Genomic DNA, 23,619 nt, shown 5'->3' on the forward strand with positions numbered 1-23,619 from the left:
AAATTATGATGTCCTGACTTAACTTTTTCAAAAGGTTTAGCCTCTCCAGCTGTCCAGAGGTCCACCAAACTTGACAATGGCTGCATGGATGTGGTTTGTGACTTCGTCTGAGGCTTTCTTTGTACTTTAATACAAAAATTCTCAAAGGAAGTAATAGATTTCAACACAGGTGCAAACTCATCTACCAAAACAGCTACAGTTTCAAGGCTAAAGCTCCACCCAAGGAAAAGACTTTGTCTAATGACAGATTATATATTTATTTGGATAATAGCAGAAAACAGGACACTGGGAAGAACAATCCACAAAAATTGTAAGTGATGGCTAGAACTTGATGTTTTTACTTGATCCCTAACCAAAATTCAAGTAAAATGAATTATACAGTGGATGAATGCATAACAAACAAGAAGTTAAATCTCTATTCTCTGATTAGTCCAAACCAGTAATTACCTATAATGTTGCATTAGTCACAGTGCATTACCCCGCATATCATGTCAACTATTGCTTCGTACAAAATGACCCTTAGAGCTTGAGATGATACATGACACAGCACACTCCACAGAGGATATGGCAGACTGCCCCAGGAAAACTGCCAAGAAATTACCATTAGGAACAACCTGTTTCTTACAGGCCCTTAGAAATACTCTCAGACCCCATCTTGTCCATGTAGCGTATCGGCTGTCACCTTGTCTGATCCTTTGTGGTTAGGCATGAGAGAGCTCCTGTTTATAGGTGAGATGTAGATGAGTGGAGATCACGGACACCCTCACAGTGAGGAGCACCACTGGGAGGTTGAGGGAGTCAACCAGCTGCCCCTGCGTCTGGTCTGGTAGAATCCCAGCCTGGAAAACCCCCAGAGTTAGGGGCTTTGGAAGAGAGTGCAGGGAAGCTCTGAGTGCTGAGCTCCAGAGGGGGAGAAGACCTTTTTGTTTTCCTCTAGAAATGTATTAGGACTGTTGCAAGAAATGGTTATCTGTCGGGTATATTCCTATAAGGAAGCTATACACAGAAAGTCTGAGCACAAGTCAGTCATTAGGATTCTCCTCTCTTTTACACAGATTTTACACAGCTGCCTCCTGCAGATTCACTCTCAGAGGGACACAAATCAGAATCAAAGCTACCTAGGATCAGCTGACACATTCATACTCTCACACCATCTCAATGACCTAAATATAAATCTGATTTTACACTATTGCTGCCATCTTCAAGCAAGATCTGAAAACACTGTAGCAAACACCATTGAAGGAGTTTCAGACAGTGATCTACTTTTCAGTGCCTATTTGCTTCGAGACCTAACAACAGTTTTACATACATAGATGATTAACTCTCTTAACATGAACAGATCTTGTGGAAGTTTAATGCATGACATATAGTAAAGAATGAAGCCACATGCTAATGCTGACCTGGCAGAATACATCTGTATCCATTTATAAGATAACAGAACCATTTCCAGAGCTTAAGAATAGTTTTCATAGAAAGGCAACTAATGATGATTAATTCCCATGTTTTATTTTTACCAGTATTATTTACACCCCCGAATATGGATAGATCACAGTGATCAGCTCTCAGTAACGCTGTCAAGGAAGTTGTTGAAATGAACAGAATACGTCCATTAGCACCAATTAGACAAGTTAAGTGCAAGTCAAGTTCTTTAAAAACAGTCAGTATACTAACTGGTGAAAGGCAGGTAAATTAATACATCAGTGACAGGAAGAATTAGGCTCATGATCTGGAGTTGAATAAGAAATATAATTAAAAAGAAAATTTATTTGCGATATCCATCATGCCACAGGGACGATACAAGCAGAAGTAAATCTTAAAAGGCTGTAAATTACATTTGATGGATGAAGACAGATTTAGTCTTTCAGCCGAATATTTCATTAGTGGGTTTTTCGTTTCAAATACTCCAGTGAAACAATTACACTATTAATGCACTCACCACTCTCCATCTGTATTATTCTGCTCCCCATTGAAAAACTTCCTCTACATATCACTACTATCACATACAACATTACCCACACAAACAACTGGATAAGCTCGTGGGGAATTCCAGTTTCTTAAACTTACTACAGTGCTCCTCAATGACAACATAAAATATCGCAGAGTCAGTAGTGTCAAGCACAGGGCTCCACTGCTGCCAAAGGCTGGGACATGCCCACACGTACTCTGAGAGCGCCCTGGAATTCAGCAGTGACCACAGAGTGCCGGATCCAATGCCATACCTTATTCTGGTATGGCACAATGTGTTTTGTTTTTTTTCCTATCGTAAAAGCAGTGCACATAAATATGCGTTGCTGTTCTAAGGTCTGATTCAATCCTTTCTACTGAACTCCTTCAAAGTTGGATGGGGCATTCAGCAAACTGGCTTCTTAGATTTCACCCTCAGAATCACTACCTCTCTGTATTTGAAACAAGAAATAAAAAAAGTCCTTCCCATCTATTTCATGTATTCCACAACATTCAGAGTTACTAGTTAATAGGCTCACCGTGAATAGTTGTGCAAGATGTCTCTTACTTTATTAATGGCAAATTTCAGCCCTAAGACATTAGAAATTTAAAAGAACTTTGGATAAATCAAGTGCAAATGCTGCTTAAAGAGTCGGGGTTTTTCTTCATCTCTCACAAATTGTCTACAGATTTATGAGCACAGCATAGACTGAAAATATTTGAGGACTCTCATGAGCACTAGTATACAAGATTAGCAAGACTGGTAGTCTTCTAGATGCAGAAGTTGCAATTAAAATACATTTCTAGAAGAATAACATATTAAAAAAAAAAATCTAGACATTTTTTTCACACCGTAACCCATTCCTGAAAAAACTGAAGTTGCCTTGGGCTTTCACACTTCAGTCATCACCAGATATTCAAAAACACGTAGCTGTAAAATCACAGCTTTTCTGTGTAGTCAAACTATGTTTTACACTTTACCTGGCCACGTGTGCAGAAACGTTATACAGTGAAGCTACCACCCACAAGGCTTTACTCGGTCCAAATAACATCTTTGGCAAAACTCATACTGAATTCAGGATCTGGATTTCACTGCACCTACATTGGATTTATGTTTAGGTGTAAAGGCCTCCAAGTTTCTGCAGCAGATTCTTTTGTGTTTGTCAGCAGAAAGGGGAAAAAGGTTATCTAAGTTAAACAATAAATAAGTAGTTCACAATCACTGTGATGTTCCTATTGCTTTTTTCATTTTGGACTTCTGGTGAAATCACGCAATGTTTCTGTGAGGCCATGGTAGGACTGTCAGCATCCACTGCTCTGAATATTAGATCAAAATCAGACCAAATATAACCTGCTTTAGTTTAAATTCATACTGTTGATTCAAATATATTAAAGCATCTTTAATGGTTTAACTTCATTCTGGAAGGATTCACCTTTGATCAAGTATCCCCTGCTTGCATCACTCCAGGTTTGTGCTACATCAGGTGGCACCCATCACATCAGCCAACATGAAGCCTCAAGAGAAGCAGAGAGCTAATATAACCCCATATTGCATGATCTGGCTACTTTGACAAAGTATCTTTCAGTCCCACTACTGCTGGGTGGTCCATCATACGCCAGTTCAGTATCCATGATCACAGAATCAGTGCCTGAGTTAGAAATCTGAACCGTAAGAAAAGCAGTTACAAACCAGGACTCAGTCAGTTGCATGTGTGTCATCTGGGCATTCTTGCAGGCAGCATCCGAACCCCATGTTTCTGTCACTCATGACGGCCTGCACTACAGAAGCCCTCTCTCCCCAAACCACCTCTCTGGCATTCGAGTCCCTGACTGTTTCCTTCTTCCAATTTTGTGTTAGTAATCTGAAGAGACAGGTTACGTGAGAATTTATTCAAGTGCAGTATTTTTGAAAGGTTGTGGGTTATCTGAGGTGCAGAGAGTACAAGTTACACATGTGAAAATACTGTAATTCTGTTTATCAGATCTGACACATTAACTACTATTTATTAAGTGCTCCTGCAACAGAGTACTGAACACCTCTGCTTATACACATCAATTAATTCACCAGTGAAATGCAGCTGTCTTCAGAGTGATAAAGCAGCCACCCAAAACACTGTTCTGTGCCTCAGCTATAATTTAACAATATTTGTAAAGGCTAAAGCAAAGAAACAAACAGCAAAGCTACAGGGATTTGAGATAGCTTTTATCCTAGTACTGGGCTCCCACTTTAAGGCAATCTGCTCTTCCAGAGCTAGAATTATCAGAGTTCAAATTCAACACGTCATTTAGCAGATGAAACTTCCTAGTACTTTAAATATGTTGGATGGTTGCAACAGCCAATTTTTATGGTCATCTCACTGCCCATTCCTTGAGGCTCTCCATCCACTCAGTAGTAAATGAACAAAAACTGAAGAAGCAGTTAGCTCAAACTGCCACAGTTAGAAAGAAATACCATAAATATGTCTAAGGGAAGGTCCAGAGGCCTGAAGTAATTTATCTGCAAAACCATCGAGAGAATTTGCTAACCAGCTAGAGGTACGTGAACTACTTTTTAAACCACTTTGCTTTGTTGCTTATGATCCCCAATGATCTCTATTGCTTGTCTGAACTATCTATCACTTTACTGCTTGCTGACAAATTCAATCTACTTAAAGGAGCTTTTTCCAAAGAATGTGACAGCAGACACATTGTCTCAATATGAAACATTATGGGAATAGTGTAATTATTTTTCTAATATCAATATTAGAAGAGATACAATCCACGTTTACTCTCCTCAGTTCTACTGGATGTACAGAACATTTGGAAAGCGGGCATTTCTTTCTGAGATTTCCTTTGCATTTTACATCAAGTCAGCATGACAGGACAACTCGCACACTATGCTCTTGCGACTGTGTAGACTGCCAGCACAATGTCTGCTTAACCTAGGAGTTTAGAGTCAAGCTGTCCAGTGGCATGCGGTTTCCAAGAACTCACTTGTTTCATTTAACAGTACAGATGTTGCTGAAGAACGTACCAGTTTGAAAGTAGAGCCAGGGGTAAGAAAACAAGCAGGACCATTAACCCTGATTCAGTAACAAGTTCCCGGTCTGAAGACACTTGTTATTATTTTCTGCAGCTGCCTACTTCTCATTGACCCTGTAGAGGCCTAGGCACCATCAGTAGCTCATCTGAATCTCCCCCAAAGTACTTATCATTTGTCATTATTACACATGGCAATATTCAGTACTTTGGCTTAGCAGAACCTGATCGTATGCTTCTGTGAGCATGTGAGAACATACAGAAACATCACAAAATGACCCCTCTCTACCAGCAGAAGATGCTACCTGGGCTTTAACCTGTCTCAGTGAACAATTCTCAGTGTGTGAGGGCTCTTTCACCTCACGCAGAGCCCTTCTGCAAGCGTCAAGATGTCACATGCTACTCTTCTCTCTTAGTAAGAGATTTCCATTTCCTTATGTCCTCTTGTACAAAGTACTGCAAAACAGAGCAATGGAAGAATAGCTTTAAGTCAGGATAACTTGTGCTGAACAGTATTTGAACAGTGCGTGAAATGAAGGTGATCATCAATATTACATGACACGTGAAAAATTGCCTGAGGTATCATGGTGCTCCCAGAGTGTTCCTACAATGCAGGTGGTTACTACGTAAACAGAACAACCTGGTAAGTATATGGGGAATACCACAGTGAATTAATGTAAGTAAATGAATCATCTCTCAGTCTGTAGGACTTTATTTTACTGTTGAGGCCCTACAAAACTGAGTCAACTCTTTCACTTCTGAATTTGCTCAAGGGTAATCAAGAACATATATAAAGATCCCAGTCTACAGCTATTTCTATAGTTTTATTTACCTATTCCAGATTTTTTCAAGTTTAGCAGCCAAAACAAATTAGATATGTCATTCAACCGAAAAAAAAAAAAAAAAGAACATCTGGCTTCTATTTACATGTAGTGACAGAGAACCTTAGGAAAGAATCATCCTTCTGAAATAATATATTGTCTGAAATATTTTTTGGGGAAAACAACTAGTGACTGATCCATTTAATGAAACATGGCTACAATTCCTCAATATTTTTCACTTCATATATTCACATCCATCAGCAAAAAGGGTGGACAGAAGAATGGCTACCACCATGATTCAGCAGTAGTTTGCAGTCTTCCTTCTCCCCTTGTCCCATAAAGGGACAAAGATGAAGAAAATCAGGCCTAGGGTCTTCTGTGCAATAGAAACCAACGTGGGTTTTCAGTACCAAAACAAAGATTTCAGACCAGCTGATGTGCGTAGACTGCAACACAAATGCATGCAGTTAAACATCTCAGTATCAGCTGAGGAGAAGGCAGAAGGAGAACACGTTGAATGACAGCTCTGCTGTTTTAGACTCCTTAGCCACTAACAGGCTAACAACAGAAAGGGAGAAGCAGTGTGCTTGCATGCAATCAAGAAAACCAGGGGGCTGAACAGAGAAGCTGGAAACCAGCTGTGCTCTCTTGCTTTCCGATGTCCATAACTAGGTCATTTCATTGTTTCTCCTTTTCTGGCTGCCAAACTCCACTGGAAAAGAAATGTCAGCCCACAAACTCAGCCATCCCGCACGGCCTGAAGAGAAGACATCTTTGACATTTTATCAGGGCCACATTCTTACTCTTTGGTTATTTTATCCTCCAGCAGTGCAAAAGGACCTTGAAGTGAGAACAAATTACATTGGCTGGCGGTTGCCTTTGTCGAGAGAAGACTTCTGACCAGCATTGAGGGCTTCTAAAAAGCCTATTTTCAGCCTCCATCGGCAGAGCTGCTACATCCCTCTTAGGATAAGGACAGCTTGCGTGCCACCTCAGCGGTTAACTGGCTGATACGGAACGGTGGAACCATTCATACCCTGTGTCCTCCTCTGAGTGTCAGCTCCTGGCATCCACACTTGCTGCCAGCTCCCACAATCACACGTACTGTGATACACATACAGCAAGTTTCCCCTTCATGCCTGCCTGCCTCTAGGCCTGTGTCTTATGCACTTTACTGAAAGATCTCTGCCAACACCCTCATCCTCCATGTCAGTTCCAGCTCCTCAGCTTGACCTGGGACCCCTCAGCCAGATATGTCTGATGCTTGGAGCCACAGAGAAGTTACGGCTTGCTGGATGCCTCCTGACACGGCCTTCCACTTAATTAAGTCCTATTAGAAAGCATTTTTCTCACACTAATTTCAAGGTAGTCCCCTCTGCCCCTGCCATATAACCTCCCCCACGTAGGCTCACCTGTCGCATAACCTGATGTGGTACCTAGTTTCTTGACTATCCTCCTCCAGGTAGGAGTATTCAGTGACATTTCTGCTTTTTTTTCCCACTCACAGTTTCATATCTATACAGTTTGACCTAATTACCCCTAAACCATTTTACAATTTGCATTTTAATTTGAATAAATCTGTTTAGTCTATTTATTTACTTTTACTCTGTCCTGTAGTGGAGATATTGATCTGACAGGGCACATCAGTAAATCACACCCATTATGTCAGGCTACTTTAATTCCAAAGAGATTCCTTATTCCCTGCTGTCTGTTGCCATTTCTGGTGTACTTTAAAAGCAGCAGGCAGCAACTGAACTCTCAGATCTCATTAATACCTACTAAGCCCTTCCAACAAGAAGCAGCAGACTAGAGAGTATTTCTTCAAGGTGATGGGCAAACGTGCCAAAGTTGCCTTAAATTTATATTGTCACTGACACTTTTCAATCACGTAGACTCTTTTTATTTGCATGCTATACTTGTTCTGCTTTATACAATATCTCCTGTCTGTGTAAGAACACTATGACAATCTAGCAGCAGGCCTTTCATGCTGTCCAAGTTTATTTTTCAATTCTGGGTTATGCCTGCCTTCAACAATTAACAACGTCATAAATTACATCCACAAAGTACAACATATACTGAAAGTTTTAATGTATCATTCATCTTTGTAGCTAATTAAACCTTTTGCATTAAGACAAGAAGTCATGAAATACATCAAGCACATTTAGGTCAACAACTGCTTAGCCAAAAAAGGAATTTAAAAAAAAAAAGGAGGGATATTGTTAGAGTCATTTCCATGTTTTATGAAGTGTCTCAGCTCAACACTCAAACTGCTTACCTCTCCTTGCCAGATTGGGTTAACGGTGTTACACATGATCTTAGATCTCTTCTCCTGTCCATGATGAGGAAGCGCTGGGAAGATGCTATGTTTTCCAGGCTGGATGGAAATCTTCAGATAAGGATCTGGATTGAAGAACATTCCTTTCTTCAGACCAAAAGCCTGGAAATCTGAAAGAAGGTAAATAACTGGATTATTTGTCACATTCCAGGTAGCTCTCTGGGATGTTAGGAGAAGCATACAGGAAACTGGTAAGGAATGCAAATAATACGGCAGGAATATGAAAAAACTCACTATGTTTCTTGTGAGGTAACGTAAAGCTGAATCATAATGAACTTGTGATTTAGGATTCACAAATGATTATATAATGAAATTGCAAATTTTACAACCCGATTGTGCAGAGTGATCTGGTTTCTAAATCAATATTTGTGCAACTTAAGTGATCTACTGATTTTTCTAAGGAGCTAAGCACTTGCTCAGCCTGACTCCAGTGGCAGGACTACTCTGAAAAAGAGACCCATTCATTTAATCACATAGACACGGCAGTCGGTACCCAATGTATGTCACTTCTCCTAGGTACCAATTTTATCTTTCTATGAATCTTAGCTTTTAGACCACTTTTTTCTACACAAGAAGTTGTTTTACGTTTTTTCCACCTTAAAATGTTTCCTTCCCTGCATGGGTTAACTTTACCTGTAGTAACTTAGGGAAACTCTCGTATATGACATCCAAATTTTAAGCAGGGCTTTCTAGCTGCAGAACTCCCAGGGAACGTAATATGAGTCACGCAGACAAAAAAATCCGCAGACACTTATTTCAAAATTTACTCATAATGTTCTGAAGAAAGACACAAAGTCCATTTGTCCCTGTGAAGCCAATGAAATGCAAACCAATCTACAGGTATATCATTAATTTTGGCTCAACAGCTACAAACTAAAGCCTCTGGCCTTCTCTTTTTCCAGATGCATATCTAAGCTTTCTTTGGAAAATATAAGCACTTATTCCTATTAGTGAGATCAGTAGCTAATTTATTTTCCACCACTACTCTTTGCATGGAGATTCTCCTCCTCTGTTTAAAGCTTTATTTCACATAGGGCTGTAAGCACTGAACTGCATTCTGGCCACTTTCTCTTGCTGTATTGAAGAGACACAAAGGATTAATCAAGATAGTTTCCAGTTATATACCTAAACACTCAAACACATGTTTTTGCTTTTAGGCAGGTTTTGAAAACATTAATTTTCATAGCCTTTTAATTCTCTTCTGATTAAAAACCCAATTATTCTGGCAGGTTGCGGGAGACCATGTAAAACCCTCCAGGCAGGTATTTTGGATGAATCTGAAAATCATACACATTCCACACCAACATCAGCGTTTCCTTCCAGAAAACGGATATATCAAGAACAGGGATAAGATTCATCCAGTTGTATTTTGCTTCCTTAATGTATGGTAATAGTCAACACAATAAAATGCGCAAGTTAAAAAGAATAGGTTTGCGTTCAGGTTGGTTTTAATCATCTATTCCAGCACACAATTCATGTTGCAGATATTCAAAAGCTGTTGGACAGATGGTCTTGAAAAAGACTGTATTTTAAGAATCTCATTCTTGTGACGTTCTCTAACGATTAACAAAAAATAGAGGATATCACTGCTAATAGCTTACCTGAAAGCACTTTGCTGACAGTATGCACTGCCATGGTCCCAGCAACACTATTACACAAAGAAAATTATCTGGTTCAAAGTGATAGCACTTTTCTGGGTGTACAACTTCTATGTAACCAGCACGTACCTCATCTATCAGCTCTGCTGAAATCCTACATGGCAAACTCTTTTGCTTTGGAAGTTGACTGTTAGAAATACATTCCAGAAATAGAAACCAAGTTTGCAAAAGCACTATGAATGACAAGGCCCAGCAGTGTAATAGTGTCAGGCTGCTAACACATGAGAGGAGAGAAAGACCTCTGGGATCTTATTTTCTTTCTCTCTGATGTTTCCTTAAAAGATTCTGAAACTCAAATATTTATTACTGTATATGTTTCTGATTCTTTTTCCTTCAAAGAGAGACTGCACTATCTTTGGGTACCACTGTGCAAAGAAATGGTCTGTTGGTAGACAAAAAAGAAAATACGTAGCACTCAACTATATATACTTACGCATTATAAAGAATCACAGAATGCTTTGGGATGGAAGGGACCTTTAAAGGTCATCTAGTACATCTGCCCTGCAATGAGCAGGGACATCTATAACTAGATCAGGTTGCTCAGAGCCCCATCCAGCCTGTCCTTGAATGTTTCCAAGGATGGGGCATCTACCACCTCTCTCTGGGCAACCCATTCCAGTGTTTCGCCACCCTCGTTGTAAAAAATTTCTTCCTTATATCTGATCTGAATCTACCCTCTTTTAGTTTAAAACCAATGCCCGTTGTGTTATCACTAGTGGCCCTGCTAAAAGAACATACGTATCATGATGACCTACCAGCCTCTTTCCAGTTATGGCGATTAAGCAGTCACGAAGGTGAAGGTACTCCTAACCTTAGTTAGTAGTCTAATTTTTTTATTTGGATGAGAAAAAATAATTTAGCTAAGCACACAACAGGAAATTTTATTTGTACTATTTTCTTGCTTAAATTACATAATACAACAAATTTTGTAAAAATGTCAGTTAGAAACTTCAATTTTTAATGTCCAAAGCATGCATACAGATAGCAGAAATAGATTTCTCAAGGACAAATATCCCAGTTATACTTACGTATCTCACCATAAATTCTCAGCGCCGTGAAACAGAGCATCAAAAATACAAAAGCTCTGAATAAAGCTACGTGGGCATCTGCAGATATCCAGAAGTAGTCCACTTAATTTGAAGTGGAAGCTATGGCTGCTGTAACTTCTTGTAACCAAAGGCTCAGGTACTCTCTTACCACGGCCGTGTAACATCCCAACAGAAGAATCCCAGCTATTCTGCTTCCCCAAATGAAAGTATTTCTCTCTTATCTGTATGGTCTTCAGAAAAAGGTTCTGAAGATACTAAACATTCAAGTGATGGTTTAGGGTCAACTGAATTTACATTTTTGGTGAAACCAATGAATTCCAGAAGGCTTGGATCTGTCTTGCTGTACACTGTAGTTTTACAGTGTATTTCTTGGAGGCATACAAGGAAATGCTAACAAGACAACTCATCTATGCTTTGCAAAGGTGTATTTTCATCTAGTGTCTTAAAAATGTCATTAATATACCATATGTCAATTTCTCATTTATTCATCAATCACACTTTAGCACGAAAGAGCTTATATACATCTATCAGTTTAATAATATCAGGCTATCTCTCATGAAAAGATGACAGAAGGAATCCAGGTGGAGACACAGCAACCACAGACTCTTTCACTGCTGCAGACCTTCGGTAATTGGAAGCACATGCATCCTAATCCAGCTAGGCTCGCTTCATTGTACAAAAATGGCTTATACTACCTGCTGCCTGCAAATTATGAATTTGTTCCAACTTCAGAGTTTCCCTTCCATATATGCTGATCTCTGGGTGTCTGGATGAGACCTAAGGAAGCTTTGCTCTAGGTCACTTGCATGCATGTAGCCTCTGTCCCTAAGGTAGGCCATAGACTTCCCTGTCTGCCCTGTAAAGGATCATTCTGCAAATCCATTTTCCATGCAGCATCACAAATTTTGGGGTACTGATGACCAGATAGTGATGGAGACTATTTTTTGCGGCAATCTGGAAACTAGCATGTATTTTTTGGCAACACGTGGAACCAGGTGGGGATATCAATTCCAACAGACACAGCTTAAACACATCTGTGTTTTATCATGTTTGATTTTGCCTCAATACAAGTAACTAAGCTTTCAAAAGGTCAGGGGAGAGGTATGATTTGGGTTTGCAAGTCACATTTTGTCATGCTCAGCAAGGAGATTTTCTGACAGTAATAATCAGCAAAATTATTGTGAAGATGGTGTTTCAGTTCCCTGCAGACATAGCGAGGTATTGGTCCAGAACCATGCTTGTAGAAGCATGACAGAAAAGGATGGAGAATCAGAGCAAGAACCAGAGCCTGGAGCAGTCTGGTTTCTAAATTAATTACTTCTAGCCTGGTCATCAATCTATCAGTTCTAAGTTAAAGAATTTAGAAGCTGTTCTCTCCAAGAGATGAGAAGCTTTCGCCAACAGCTTTTGAAGAACTTTCCTAGAAATACTACACAAGGATATCCTGTGCGGTTTATAAATGTGTCCCAAGAACAGTCTCTGGATGGTGCATAGTTTACTTCACTGAAGTAGACAAAGTCTACAAACCAGCAAAAGGGTCAAAGACCATTAAGTAGCAGAGCTACTAGTTTTAAGAAACTGATATTGATATTCTAATACAATTGGAAAATTCCTTCCAACAAAGGACAACAGGTACTTAATGTCCTTTACGTTTCCAAGCACCATCCAACTGATTTCAATAGATGACTTGCAGCTAGCTATATTGACGCTGGTGGGAGAGATCATTAAGCCCCAGCAATTCTATGGTCAACTCACTGAATTCACATTTTTCCTATTTAGCATACTAGCCATATGTTTTCAGAACCAGGAAATGATACATATTCCTTATGAGTCATCTGATGCTCTGAGAAGATGAAGACATCTTGAGTTAGGCCAAACTTGCCCAGAACATATCCAAAAACATAACTAATGAGGGGTAACAGTTTTAAACTGAAAGAGGGTAGATTTATATTAGATACTAGGAAAAAATTCTTTACTGTGAGTGCGGTGAGACACTGGAACAGGTTGCCCAGAGAAGCTGTGGATGCCCCCTCCCTGGACACGTTCAAGGCCAGGCTGGATGAGGCTTTGAGCAACCTGATCGTGTGGAAGGTGTCCCTGCCTATGGCAGAGGGGTTGGAACTAGATGATCTTTAAGGTCCCTTCCAACCCAAACCATTCTGTGGGTCTATGATTCTACTGCAAAGTTACAAGGACACTGGAAAGACCAAAGGGTCACTGGAAAGACCACAGTCAATTTAGATTGTGATTTAGATTGATGAATACCAAAATGGAATGTATTCTCTCTATGATCTGCTCATTAACAGCAGAAAGTAAAAATACTGTCATCTTACTGAGATCTTGATAGTTCATGTATCAAGGCACAATAAGCTATCTTCATGATCCATCACCACAAAAGAGTTGCTAATTAGGATGTCAATGAACAGCTCCAACATTCTCCTTCAGTCTTCCTTTGTAGATTCCCAAAGAGCTGTCAACTTGGGTTCTGACACTGAATAAACGTACTTTAACAGGACTGGTATCTGGATTGACTACCAATGAGGTAAGGTGCTAATACATCAGTGTTTCTTTTGTAGCGTGCACTTTGCAGAGCTTGACCAGAATAAGCAGGACCGCCTTAGAGAGTAGCAGTTCATATACTGAGCTGAGCTACCTAAGACATAGTGGTGGCTTCAAAGGAAAGAACAATAAAACTCTGCTTGCTCAAGATTCATCAGGAGGCACATAGGTTCTGCCTCTCAGCTATGTGCTTTTAAAGCAATAGAAATTATTTTAGCTACTAGTAGTGTAATAACCTTTCAATAGTAAGAGCATAGCAAGATTGCATTGGCTTGGAAATGCCAATGTGATTCATGCAGCAGTACATGACACTAAAATTTATTGTAAGGAAAGTGAGCACAGATTCACAGAAGTATTGCATCTGGTATTAGATTTCAAGAAGCAAATATTAAGGAATTTTAGAAATCAAATAGTAATGTGCAGTGATAGGAAGTCTCAAAATCCAACAAAGCAAAATAATGCAGGGGAATTGAGAAAAAGACTACATAATGTACAACAGATTACTGACTTGATCGGCTACTGAACAAGGTTCTGCAACTGGTGATATGCAAGAAGTTAAATCAGATAATTAAAGTGGTTCCTTCTGCTCTCAGAAATCTACAGATCTATAGACAGACTCCATTTTCCTTTTAAAAAAGAATGTAAGAAAGAAAGAATTGGCTGGTGTAGTTGCACAAGGAGGTGTTTAAAGATCTGAGATTTTTTTAAAAAATTACTAAGTGGCGCAGATAAGACAAAACATTTCTGTCACATGATGCTCCCAGGCAAAATATTAAAGACAGTGGAAAAGAGGAGAAAAGGATTTTTCTAGCTGGAAATGCTACAAGAGAAAATGAAAGGGATTGTCATTTGAGTAAGGAAGGGGCAGCAGAGCTATCAGGAAGCAAATAGATCTATTAATAAATGAAAAGGAGTAGAGAAATTAATTATTCAAAAATGGCTGAAAGACAGGCTACTTTTTAAACTGTCGTCAACAAGAAGGAAAACACAAAAAAAGTCTGAACAGCTACTGTGAACAGCTTGACACAGCGAGAGGGAGTTTTTATCACTGCAAGTGATTAAACACTGGAGCAAAGTACCATCTCTTGGTATCCTCAGATCCAGACTGTAAGATACGTCCGAGCCAAACTCACACAAAGCTCCACACCATGGAGCAAAGTGGCCTGTGTTATATAGGATAATAGAGTAGTTGAATTCAAAGCCTTTTGAGGCCTTTAAATCTGTTAGTCTAGAGCACTGCAGTACTTTGTAGGCACAGGTGTACTGGAGGTGGTAGAAAGTCACCTCGCCTTTGCACAAGCTCTGACAGGTAGGAAAAAGTCGAGCGACTAGTAACTCAGATTTATAAAGAATACATCTGGGCGAGTCAGCTTGAGTTGGGGAGGGCAGAAGAAGAGGCAGGTTTATAGCAAGATTAAACTAACAAAATTTAGCGGCTAGAACTCCTGTTATAAAGTCAGTCACTAGGATTTCAAAAAATGGTTGGAAGATAAAGTGTGTTAGATATCTGCGTTCCAATGAAGCATTTCATGGTAACTACTATTGTCAAAATGACCCTTAGTGGACCTAATACTATTTTCAATTGTGATTTATCTTGCGATTTCCATAAACTGACAACTGATGTTACCTGAATGCCTGGTCTGAAAGCCACACAAAAATAACTAACAGCATTTCTCAGAGAGGTGCAATGAGGATAAATGCCTAAACATTTGGGAAATATTTAGATCTTCTGGTCACTTGTTCTATAAGAACGCTTGTAAATAAAGAGTGTGCAAACCCACGAGATACGTGAAATATTAAAAGCTTGAAAAAAGTTATTTGATGCAACATATAGCTAGGAGGCATATCATGCAAACCTCATGATAACACGTTCTAAATATACCAGCCAACAGAATGGTTTCAAGGGCTTTCAGCGAATGCGTTATACTGCTGCTAAACCATAAACCTTCAGTGAAGTGGCTGGTACATCTTGGGAAGCTTAGCACATTTCTTCTTTCTGTACTTCATGCGAGAGTGCTCTGACACTTTCAGCCGTCATATCAGAAGTGTGACATTCGCTGGTAACAGCAGAAAAGCCATGTCGGAAGTAAATGCAAAGTGGCTGCACAGCTTTCCTTAAAGACTGTATTTAATCCAGCTAAAATAGGCTTACAACATTTCTCTTGGTATTTTAAATAATGAAAGCTATAATAATACAGTCATCACAGAAATGATTAAGAAGCTTAATCATGAGAAATTATCTTCTTTGAGATCAGTGTTGCTAATGAACCTATTAATCTGAACTAACCTTGCACAGGACCAACTTCCAGTCTCTGAAGAAGTAAATACGAAGAAAACAAACCTCCTACTGACGTAATGCAAACTCTCAGCCATTTCTATTCTCAAGAAACTAGCGATCTCCTTTTGCCCTGAAGCATCAGTTTATACTTTTTTTCTTTGTTTGACATTTTTATTCAATCCAGAAATCTTTTCTCAGGCAAAACTTCCAGGGAAACCAGATGGATTTTGTCCAAGCAAATACTCAGAAAAACTACGGAAATAAAGCACTTTGTCACCAAGTTTTAGAAAGAAACTGTTTCTGCACAGTTCTTTTTAACATAGGGTCTCACTGGAGTATCTAGGCAGTAAAGCAAGCAATACAAGTCAGCTGAAATGGACTGATGTTCTTCAGCATTTCTAGGGATTTAGACTACTTCGAGATTTTTCTCTCCCATTCTAATAACTTTTTCTTTTTAAGGATGGATATGGTAGAAGGCATAGCTCTTCTTGCATTCTTTAGATGATAAACTGCTTAGGGCACGACGGCTCTGTGTTGGTGCAGCGCCTAACGCAATAGTCCCCAGTCAGACTAATAGTCTTACATATATTTTTTTTTTAATTGCAACTAAATCAACCATAATTTGGAAACCTAACTTTTAAGTAACGATGCTGAAGGCAACAGTATACCAAAATACAGATATCGAAAAGGAGAAGTCTGTATGAGCTGAAAGAGCTTGTAACAATAGAGAGATTATTGTTGCAACAGTAGTGCAAAGGGAAAGGAATCCCAGTTCCTTCTGATGCCGCTGGAAGGCCTGGTTTGATTTGCATTTTATTAGCTAGCATAACAGATATAAGAATAGCAATAATTTTACTTCGACAGAGACAACAACATTTTGTTGTTGTTGATTAAGTAAGAAGGTAATAAATAAATCCTTGTAATGTGTTAACGTGTTGATTTCAGAAAGACTGAAATTGAGCTATTTCGATACCAAAGATTTTTGACAAAATAGTTGTGAGCTCAAAGCCTTTCAGATGCCTGGCTGTGATGATGCTGTTAACATGGATGTGATATAAATGTAAATGAATTGCTTATGAACCACTAGAATAAGATATCCCAAATCTATTGCATAGTATGGTCTTTGTATACTTTGAATCAAGCTGTAAATTAGACAGTTTAGTTTATAAAAGGGCCCACAGAGACAACAGTATTTAGCAGTCTCACGAATTATTACTCTTGACATCTCTTGGTCTACTAGGCCAAAGAATCTAAGAGAATGAAAAAATGTTACTAATTCTGGGCAACATTTTCTGTGTAATATTTTTAAATGTTCTTAAATAATCTTAACTCTACTTCTTTATTTCTGTTGAGCTAAACTTGTGGTTTTATCAAATTAATGTGACTGGGTGGGTGCCCAGTGTCCAACCTGGCAAAAATAAGTGATACGTTAAAAGAGACCCATCTAATATCAGTCTAACCTGCCATATAGCATATATAACCTCTCAAGAACCACACGGGCCACCTAGTTTGGAAAAGCACTGACTTGTACGCTTAATATTAAAGAAATATGGAAGCCCTAGTTGACTTTAACACAACTTAGAAGGAAGCTTTAAATAAATCACACAGCCAAACGCTTGTAAAAATTTTGAACTAGGGTAAGTCCTTTTCCTCTGTGCTGCTTCCTCAAAGACTTTCCAAGTCATGTTCAGCACCTTTGTCTTCCAGGAGCCAAAAAACATGGAAACAAAGTAGCAAGCATAAAACTCCAAATGAGAACTTTGTTCACAACTACTGTCTTTTGACAAACTGATTTTTTCTACAGAAACGATTTACAGATTGTTTTCACCGAAGCCAGATCAAATGGCCTATAGCTGCTTCATGGAACCATATTAAGCCTTTAAAACCTGCAGTGACACGCCAAGTAATGAGGCTGAACAGCCTTCAGAAAATTTAGAGGAGTGAGAGCAGTCTTCTAGCTCAATAAGTCTGAGAGTTGCTGTTGAGCAATACAGACAAGCTTGTGCACCACGGCAGATGGATCTGCCTCAGGTCCAGACCAAGACTGTGCAATATGCTCTCCAAGAAACAGAGGACTATCACAAATCACATTTTGCTCTGTAAGTGAAGCGCATGCCTTTAATCTTGCTTTCCCTGACCTACGTATATAGCACCACATTTAATCACGAACAGGAAAACCTAACATGGCCCCAAAACTCTATTTGAACAAGATACTTTAGCACATAACTCTTGTTAAAGGAAGAAAGTGTGGCAATAATCATACATACTAATTCTCTGTCTCAGCATCACTTCCAGAGCAACAAGCAAAAGATCACGTATAAATACATACATACATATACATACACGTGAAAGGTTTTAGTAACTTCAGCTTCCCACTCTCTGAGCTTAAAACTTTCACATCAGCAGTGACTTACCTGACAACGAAAAGCTTATCAGTCTCCGACTTCCTTGCCCCTGGATTGAATCTTCATTGGTGATGCTTTTGAAAATCTGCTAAAAGAAAAATAATGGTGAGAGAGAATAGTCTCTGATAACTCTTGAACAGACAAATTGCTTAATAACTTTCTTTTTTACAGTTAGATGACCGTTAATCAAAACAACATTTTTATCCAGGTAACAATTTAACCACTAGTGGCCAAAGTCATCCCTTCCTGGGGGCTTTTCCTTAAGAAAACAGAATGATACAAAGGAACTGCTTATTAAACAGGAGATAAAAGAAGCGCATAAGGATGGGGATGTAGTCTCACCTCTAAAAACAACTTCTGACTTTAGAGCATCTTATTACTAGTCTAGAAACTTGTTCCAGAAAGTTTACTGCATACATGCAAGAAAGACTTCCGAGAGCTTACTAATACCCTGTACAAAATACAACTGTGAATTATGGTAACAATAAGCATTAAGGGCAATCTGGAAGGGAAAAAAAAAAATATCAATAGATGACCCTTTGTACTCCACAGTTCAGGTTTTTAATGTCAGTCTTTGGTCGAGCAAGTTTATCGGTGGGCTGCTGTTGTGCAAATTAAGACCCAGGCTACCTTCTGGCCATGATCAGAGCTGGGAAGCAAGAATGCCTTCAAGCCAGCGTCTGGGGCATCAGCAGGAGCCTGCCATCAGCAGTTTTCATTGCTGTTACCCTGAACAGAGCAGAGGAGATGCCATTGGGAGTCAGGCTCCAAGTTCAGCAGGGAGGTGGTGCTACTATTACTACCTCCCACTGACTCTGGAGTCAAACCAAGTGCTACTCTGCTCCTGGGAAGCCGCAGCTCCTCGCCACTCTTGCCATTCGGCTTTCAGAAGGAAAAAGAAAAAGAGCATTTATACAGTGAAGTTCCAATTTTTGCCAGGAAACAGTAATTGAAGTCCCACTCAGCTGTGACTCATTGCTCAGTACATTAAATATTGTGTATTCAAGCTTAACTTAGAAAACAAGCTGCTCTTTGGCCCCAGAGAGTTCAAAACCTGGGCGAGGGGGCACCGCAGCCCAGCTAGCAGGGATTAAACAACAAGCACAGCTGGCAGGTCAAGACACAGATAAGACCTAGATCATAAACATACAGTTGATTTTAGACACTATTATAAAAAATATGGGCTCTGTTGGACTTTTTGTCATAATAATTTTGTTTCTTACAGACTATTTAAATGGGAAAAAGGGTACTGAATAGAGCTGGACTACAAGCAAATTCCAGTAGAAACATCCCTGTTGGATCACAGCTAAGCAGTTACAATTGCATTTTTGGACTTCTCAGCTAAGCAGGTTTCAATCTATTTATTAAAGCCACCACTGATTTCTGGATAGACAGATGTTTAAATCAGATTATTGTATGTGACTATGAGAAATTTGTGACAAGAACTCGGTAACCTTTACCAGCCAAAGTTGTGAACCCACCAAGAAATGACAAAATTTCCTTGTCAAAATGCGTTTTTCATACTATTTCACTTCCTAGTATTTATCATACATTATCCTTTAACACTTACTACTTATGGTCTTGTTCATGATTTTGTCCAGGACAGTAACTGGGCCAACTGACCTAGATACGTGCACATTTGCAAAACACGTGCTTTTTTCCAGTACTTCAATGTTTCTCTGGGGTTTTTAGATCTGCCATGAGTCCGTATGAATAGTTTAACAGTCTATGCTTTGAACAGACTGGGGGTGGATCTGATGGGGTCCTGCAAATACCAGCCTGTTCAAAACTTAAAAATATGTTGCTATTAAACGACCTTTTTGGGGCCATATCTACATTAGTGAAATTGTATTGAGAGAGTTATACTAGAGTATTAGACTGGCAAGGCATCCCCAGCATGGCCAAACCTGGACTGGCAAAGCTTGGCATTATACAAAGAGAATAACAACACATTCAGCTCCACAAGCAAAACAATAAAAAAATAAATTTATTTGCTCCTAAAGGATCCATCTATTCTGTGAAGCAGGCGTACCCCACACCATACTGTCAAGTGCTCACCCCTCAGCCACATAATCATGGCGCTGCTGGTAGTCCTCCCCCAACTTCTACTTGCCCCATGCTTTCCCATGGAAATCAAGGCAGAGGGAGGCTGGAGCAGGATGAAAAAGCAGGGCACATCCCAGATCTCAGCCCAGCCGATAAACTGAGAGGAGGTTGGAATGCACACCTGCACCCAGGAGCCAGGAAGCGCTCCTGCTTTTTTACTCCATAGACGCAGCATTCCTGTGTTATATCAGGGTCAAGCTTTTAAATAACCTGATTGCTCATAAATGCTCCCCCGGCTTTCAACTGAAAACAGCTCTCCGGTGATTTAGTACTTTAGAAATTTTGGCATAATTTTCCTAATCCCAGATTTCCTGATCCCGATTCAGTTAGAGCTTTAAGGAGGATACATCTACAGCTTCTCCCGATTTTATTTTAATGTTGGCTTTTCAAGAAGCCAGAAGGAATGGCAGGAGAGGAAGGGAAGCTACACCAGGAGCACAGCGCAATTTAACTTGCTGTGCCATGCAAGCAGAGCACACAACGCTTCTCCCCTCAGTGCCCTGACCACCTGGAGGTCATTACCTTTGCCCTGCTAATGAACTCAAGGGAAGCTTTTGGGACCAAACCGAACAAAACAGGGACTTAAAAAAAATGAGAAAAGTCTCCTGACATTAAGTTTGATTTTCTGAAAAGAAAAAAGCCATTTGCTGCAGTTCGGATTCACTGTTTCCTAATGCAATACCAGACTGTCCCCAGCAGTGAGGACAAGGCTAAGAGCACTTGGCGCAGGGCAGGACAAAGGAGGGCGCGTGGCCACCAACGCTCTCCAGCCACTGTGCCGACCGGGGCTCGTTGGGTCTTGAGGCCTGGGATGGGGAAGAGCATGGGTCACACTCCTCCTGCTTGCCACTTCTCATGAAAGAAATCCAGATGGATTTTAGTGGCTACAATATAATTACATTGGGAGCTCTGTCACTGTAAGTAAACCTTGAATTTAGTCATCGGGAGGTAAAAAACCCTCTATCTTCTCAACTGCCACTTAAAACATAGTTAGTTGGCAGAAAGACAATATTCATCTCGTCACTTGACATCCTATGGACTTGAAGTCCTTGGTAGGAAAAGAAACAAATGTGATTTTCCCTCAATAACTTTGGTGCTCTTCTATGCCCTTGAAGTGAGAGCTCCGTCTGAATTAGTTTAATATTTTCCGTTTCTAATGTCACGTTTAGCACATTGTGCAGCCTAACCTAATTATTTTACAAGTCCTGCTGATACAAAACAAGCTGAATATGCTTTTACTACATGCTTCTGTCATATCTTGACGTGAAGAGATGGAACATGAGCTGCATCTTCAAGCCTAGCTGAATCTCTCAGAAAACCAAAGGCTTCCTGAAGCAGATTCAAACCTCCTTTCACTTTCCCTGCTTGGAATGAGAGCCCGTGTCATTGCCACGGATGGGAGTGCATGCACTCAAGCAGTTAGAGAAGTATTGGTACTTCCTTTAAAATATTCTCCAGTAAACACACACAGTAAGATGTTCTTGTGGTCTGCTACAGTTTTCCAACCTCTGAAACATGGCAAAAGACAACCATCCGGGCCTGTAATGGCTATCTGCAAAATATGGGGAGGTACTTGAGGTCAGATCCAAGCCTCTCAGGACTTGCTGAGCTCAAGAAAAGGTCCACATTTGGTAGCGCTTTTCATTTTTTCAGTAGAGAGAAAAAAGGCGACAGAAGCAGATGACTGAAAGCTAAAAATAATACAGTCTTGTCCTAGTATCGCTTTTCCTTGTGAGTAGTTCCTGCAAATGCTGGCGGGAAGTTATGTGACCCTGAATGAGAAAGGAGGCAGGCTTCACAGGAGCAAATGGAGCCCTTGAGACTCCCTCCCTCTCTAGCCATAGTACGTGTTATGGAAAAAAAGTCTTGAGAAATCCCAGAGTACTACAGTCCATCAGCTCTTGCTGAGGCAAAATTCCAAGCGCATCACTAAAAATTTGTCTAAACAGAAGCTAAGAAACAGAGAGTCTCACAGCTAATTAAAAGTATCTCCTAAAATACCTTACCCTTCACCAGTCTACCTAGATACATAGAAGAGTAACAAGGACAACACTCTAGCTCCTTAAACTAAAGTGGCCCACAGGGCACACCTCAGGTGCCCCTCCTCAGTCTCCCTGTACCTCTAGGTTATGATGAGGCAAATACTTTTGGACACATGTACAGTGTGAACACAGGTCTGGAAGAAGCTGTAACCATGTTTGCCTGGTGCTGCACTAGAAAATCTGCTTTTGGGCACCATAACAACCAGTACTAGTGGAGTGTGCTGGTAAAGTGTCGTATTGGGTTTACATGGCAAGGTTTTAGTAGCAGAGGGGCTACAGGGGTGGCTTCCATGAGGAGCCGCTACTAGATTCCCCCATGCCCGACAGAGCCAATGCCAGCCGGCTCCAAGACAGACCTGCCACTGGCCAAGGCCAAGCCCATCAGCAACAGTGATAGCGTCTCTGTGATAATATACCTAAGAAGGGAGGAAAAAAAACCCTGCACAACTGCAGCCAGAGAGATGAGTGAGAATACGCAAGAGAAACAACCCTGCAGACACCAAGGTCAGTGAAGGAGGAGGGGGAAGAGGTGCTCCAGGCACCAGAGCAGAGATTCCCCTGAAGCCCCTGGTGAAGGCCGGCTGTCCCCCTGTAGCCCATGGAGGTTAACAGTGGAGCAGATCTCCACCCTGCAGCCCACGGAGGACCCCATGCCAGAGCAGGTAGATGTGCCCACCGGGGGCTGTGATCCTGTGGAGAGCCTGCGCTGGAGCAGGCTCCTGGCAGGACCTGTAGACCGGTGGAGAGAGGAGCCCACGCTGGAGCAGGTTTGCTGGCAGGACTTGTGACCCCGCAGGGGACCCACGCTGGAGCAGTCTGTTCCTGAAGGACTGCACCCCATAGAAGGGACCCCCACTGGAGCAGTTCACAAAGAACTGTAGCCCGTGGGAAGGACTCACATTGGAGAAGTTCATGGAGGACTGTCTCCCGTGGGAGGGACCCCACTCTGGAGCAGGGGAAGAGTGAGAGGAGTCGTCCCCCTGAGAAGGAAGGAGCAGCAGAGACAACGTGTGATGAACTGACCACAACCCCCATTCCCTGTCCCCCTGTGCCACTGGTGGGGAGGAAGTAGAGAAATCAGGAGTAAAGTTAAGCCTGGGAAGAAGGGAGGGGTGGGGGAAGGTATTTTTAAGATTTGGTTTTATTTCTCATTACCCTACTTCGATTTCATTGGTAATAAATTAAACTAATTTCCCCAAGTCGAGTCTGTTTTGCCCATGTCAGTAATTGGTGAGTGATGTCTCCCTGTCCTTATCTCAACCCACGAGCCTTTCACTGTATTTTCTCTCCCCTGTCCAGCTGAGGAGGGGAGAGGTAGAGCTGCTTTGGTGGGCACCTGGCATCCGGCCAGGGTCAACCCACCACAAGTGTGCTTTGCATCACTAAGTCACTTTTAGCATGTTT

At 40.7% G+C, this 23,619-nt stretch overlaps 1 protein-coding gene across 9 annotated transcripts in view; it reads right to left on the bottom strand.

Moving 5' to 3' along the window:
• Positions 1-23,619, bottom strand: part of HECW1 (HECT, C2 and WW domain containing E3 ubiquitin protein ligase 1) — a 301,696-nt gene that overhangs the window by 86,063 nt on the left and 192,014 nt on the right. For all 9 annotated transcript variants that reach the window (XR_015706691.1, XM_087766783.1, XM_087766773.1 and 6 more), the window contains 2 exons: positions 18,077-18,152; positions 8,059-8,228 (listed from right to left, as the gene is read on the bottom strand). Coding sequence is in view for 8 of the 9 variants with exons in the window: in XM_087766783.1 (XP_087622909.1) it covers positions 8,059-8,228; positions 18,077-18,152 (246 nt within the window). In the remaining variant the exon portion in view is untranslated. The remainder of the gene's footprint in view (positions 1-8,058; positions 8,229-18,076; positions 18,153-23,619) is intronic.

This window comes from Nipponia nippon, unplaced genomic scaffold (assembly GCF_047370975.1).
Source record: "Nipponia nippon isolate SJK-2023a ecotype South Korea unplaced genomic scaffold, ASM4737097v1 scaffold_1, whole genome shotgun sequence".
Lineage (NCBI taxonomy): Eukaryota > Metazoa > Chordata > Aves > Pelecaniformes > Threskiornithidae > Nipponia > Nipponia nippon.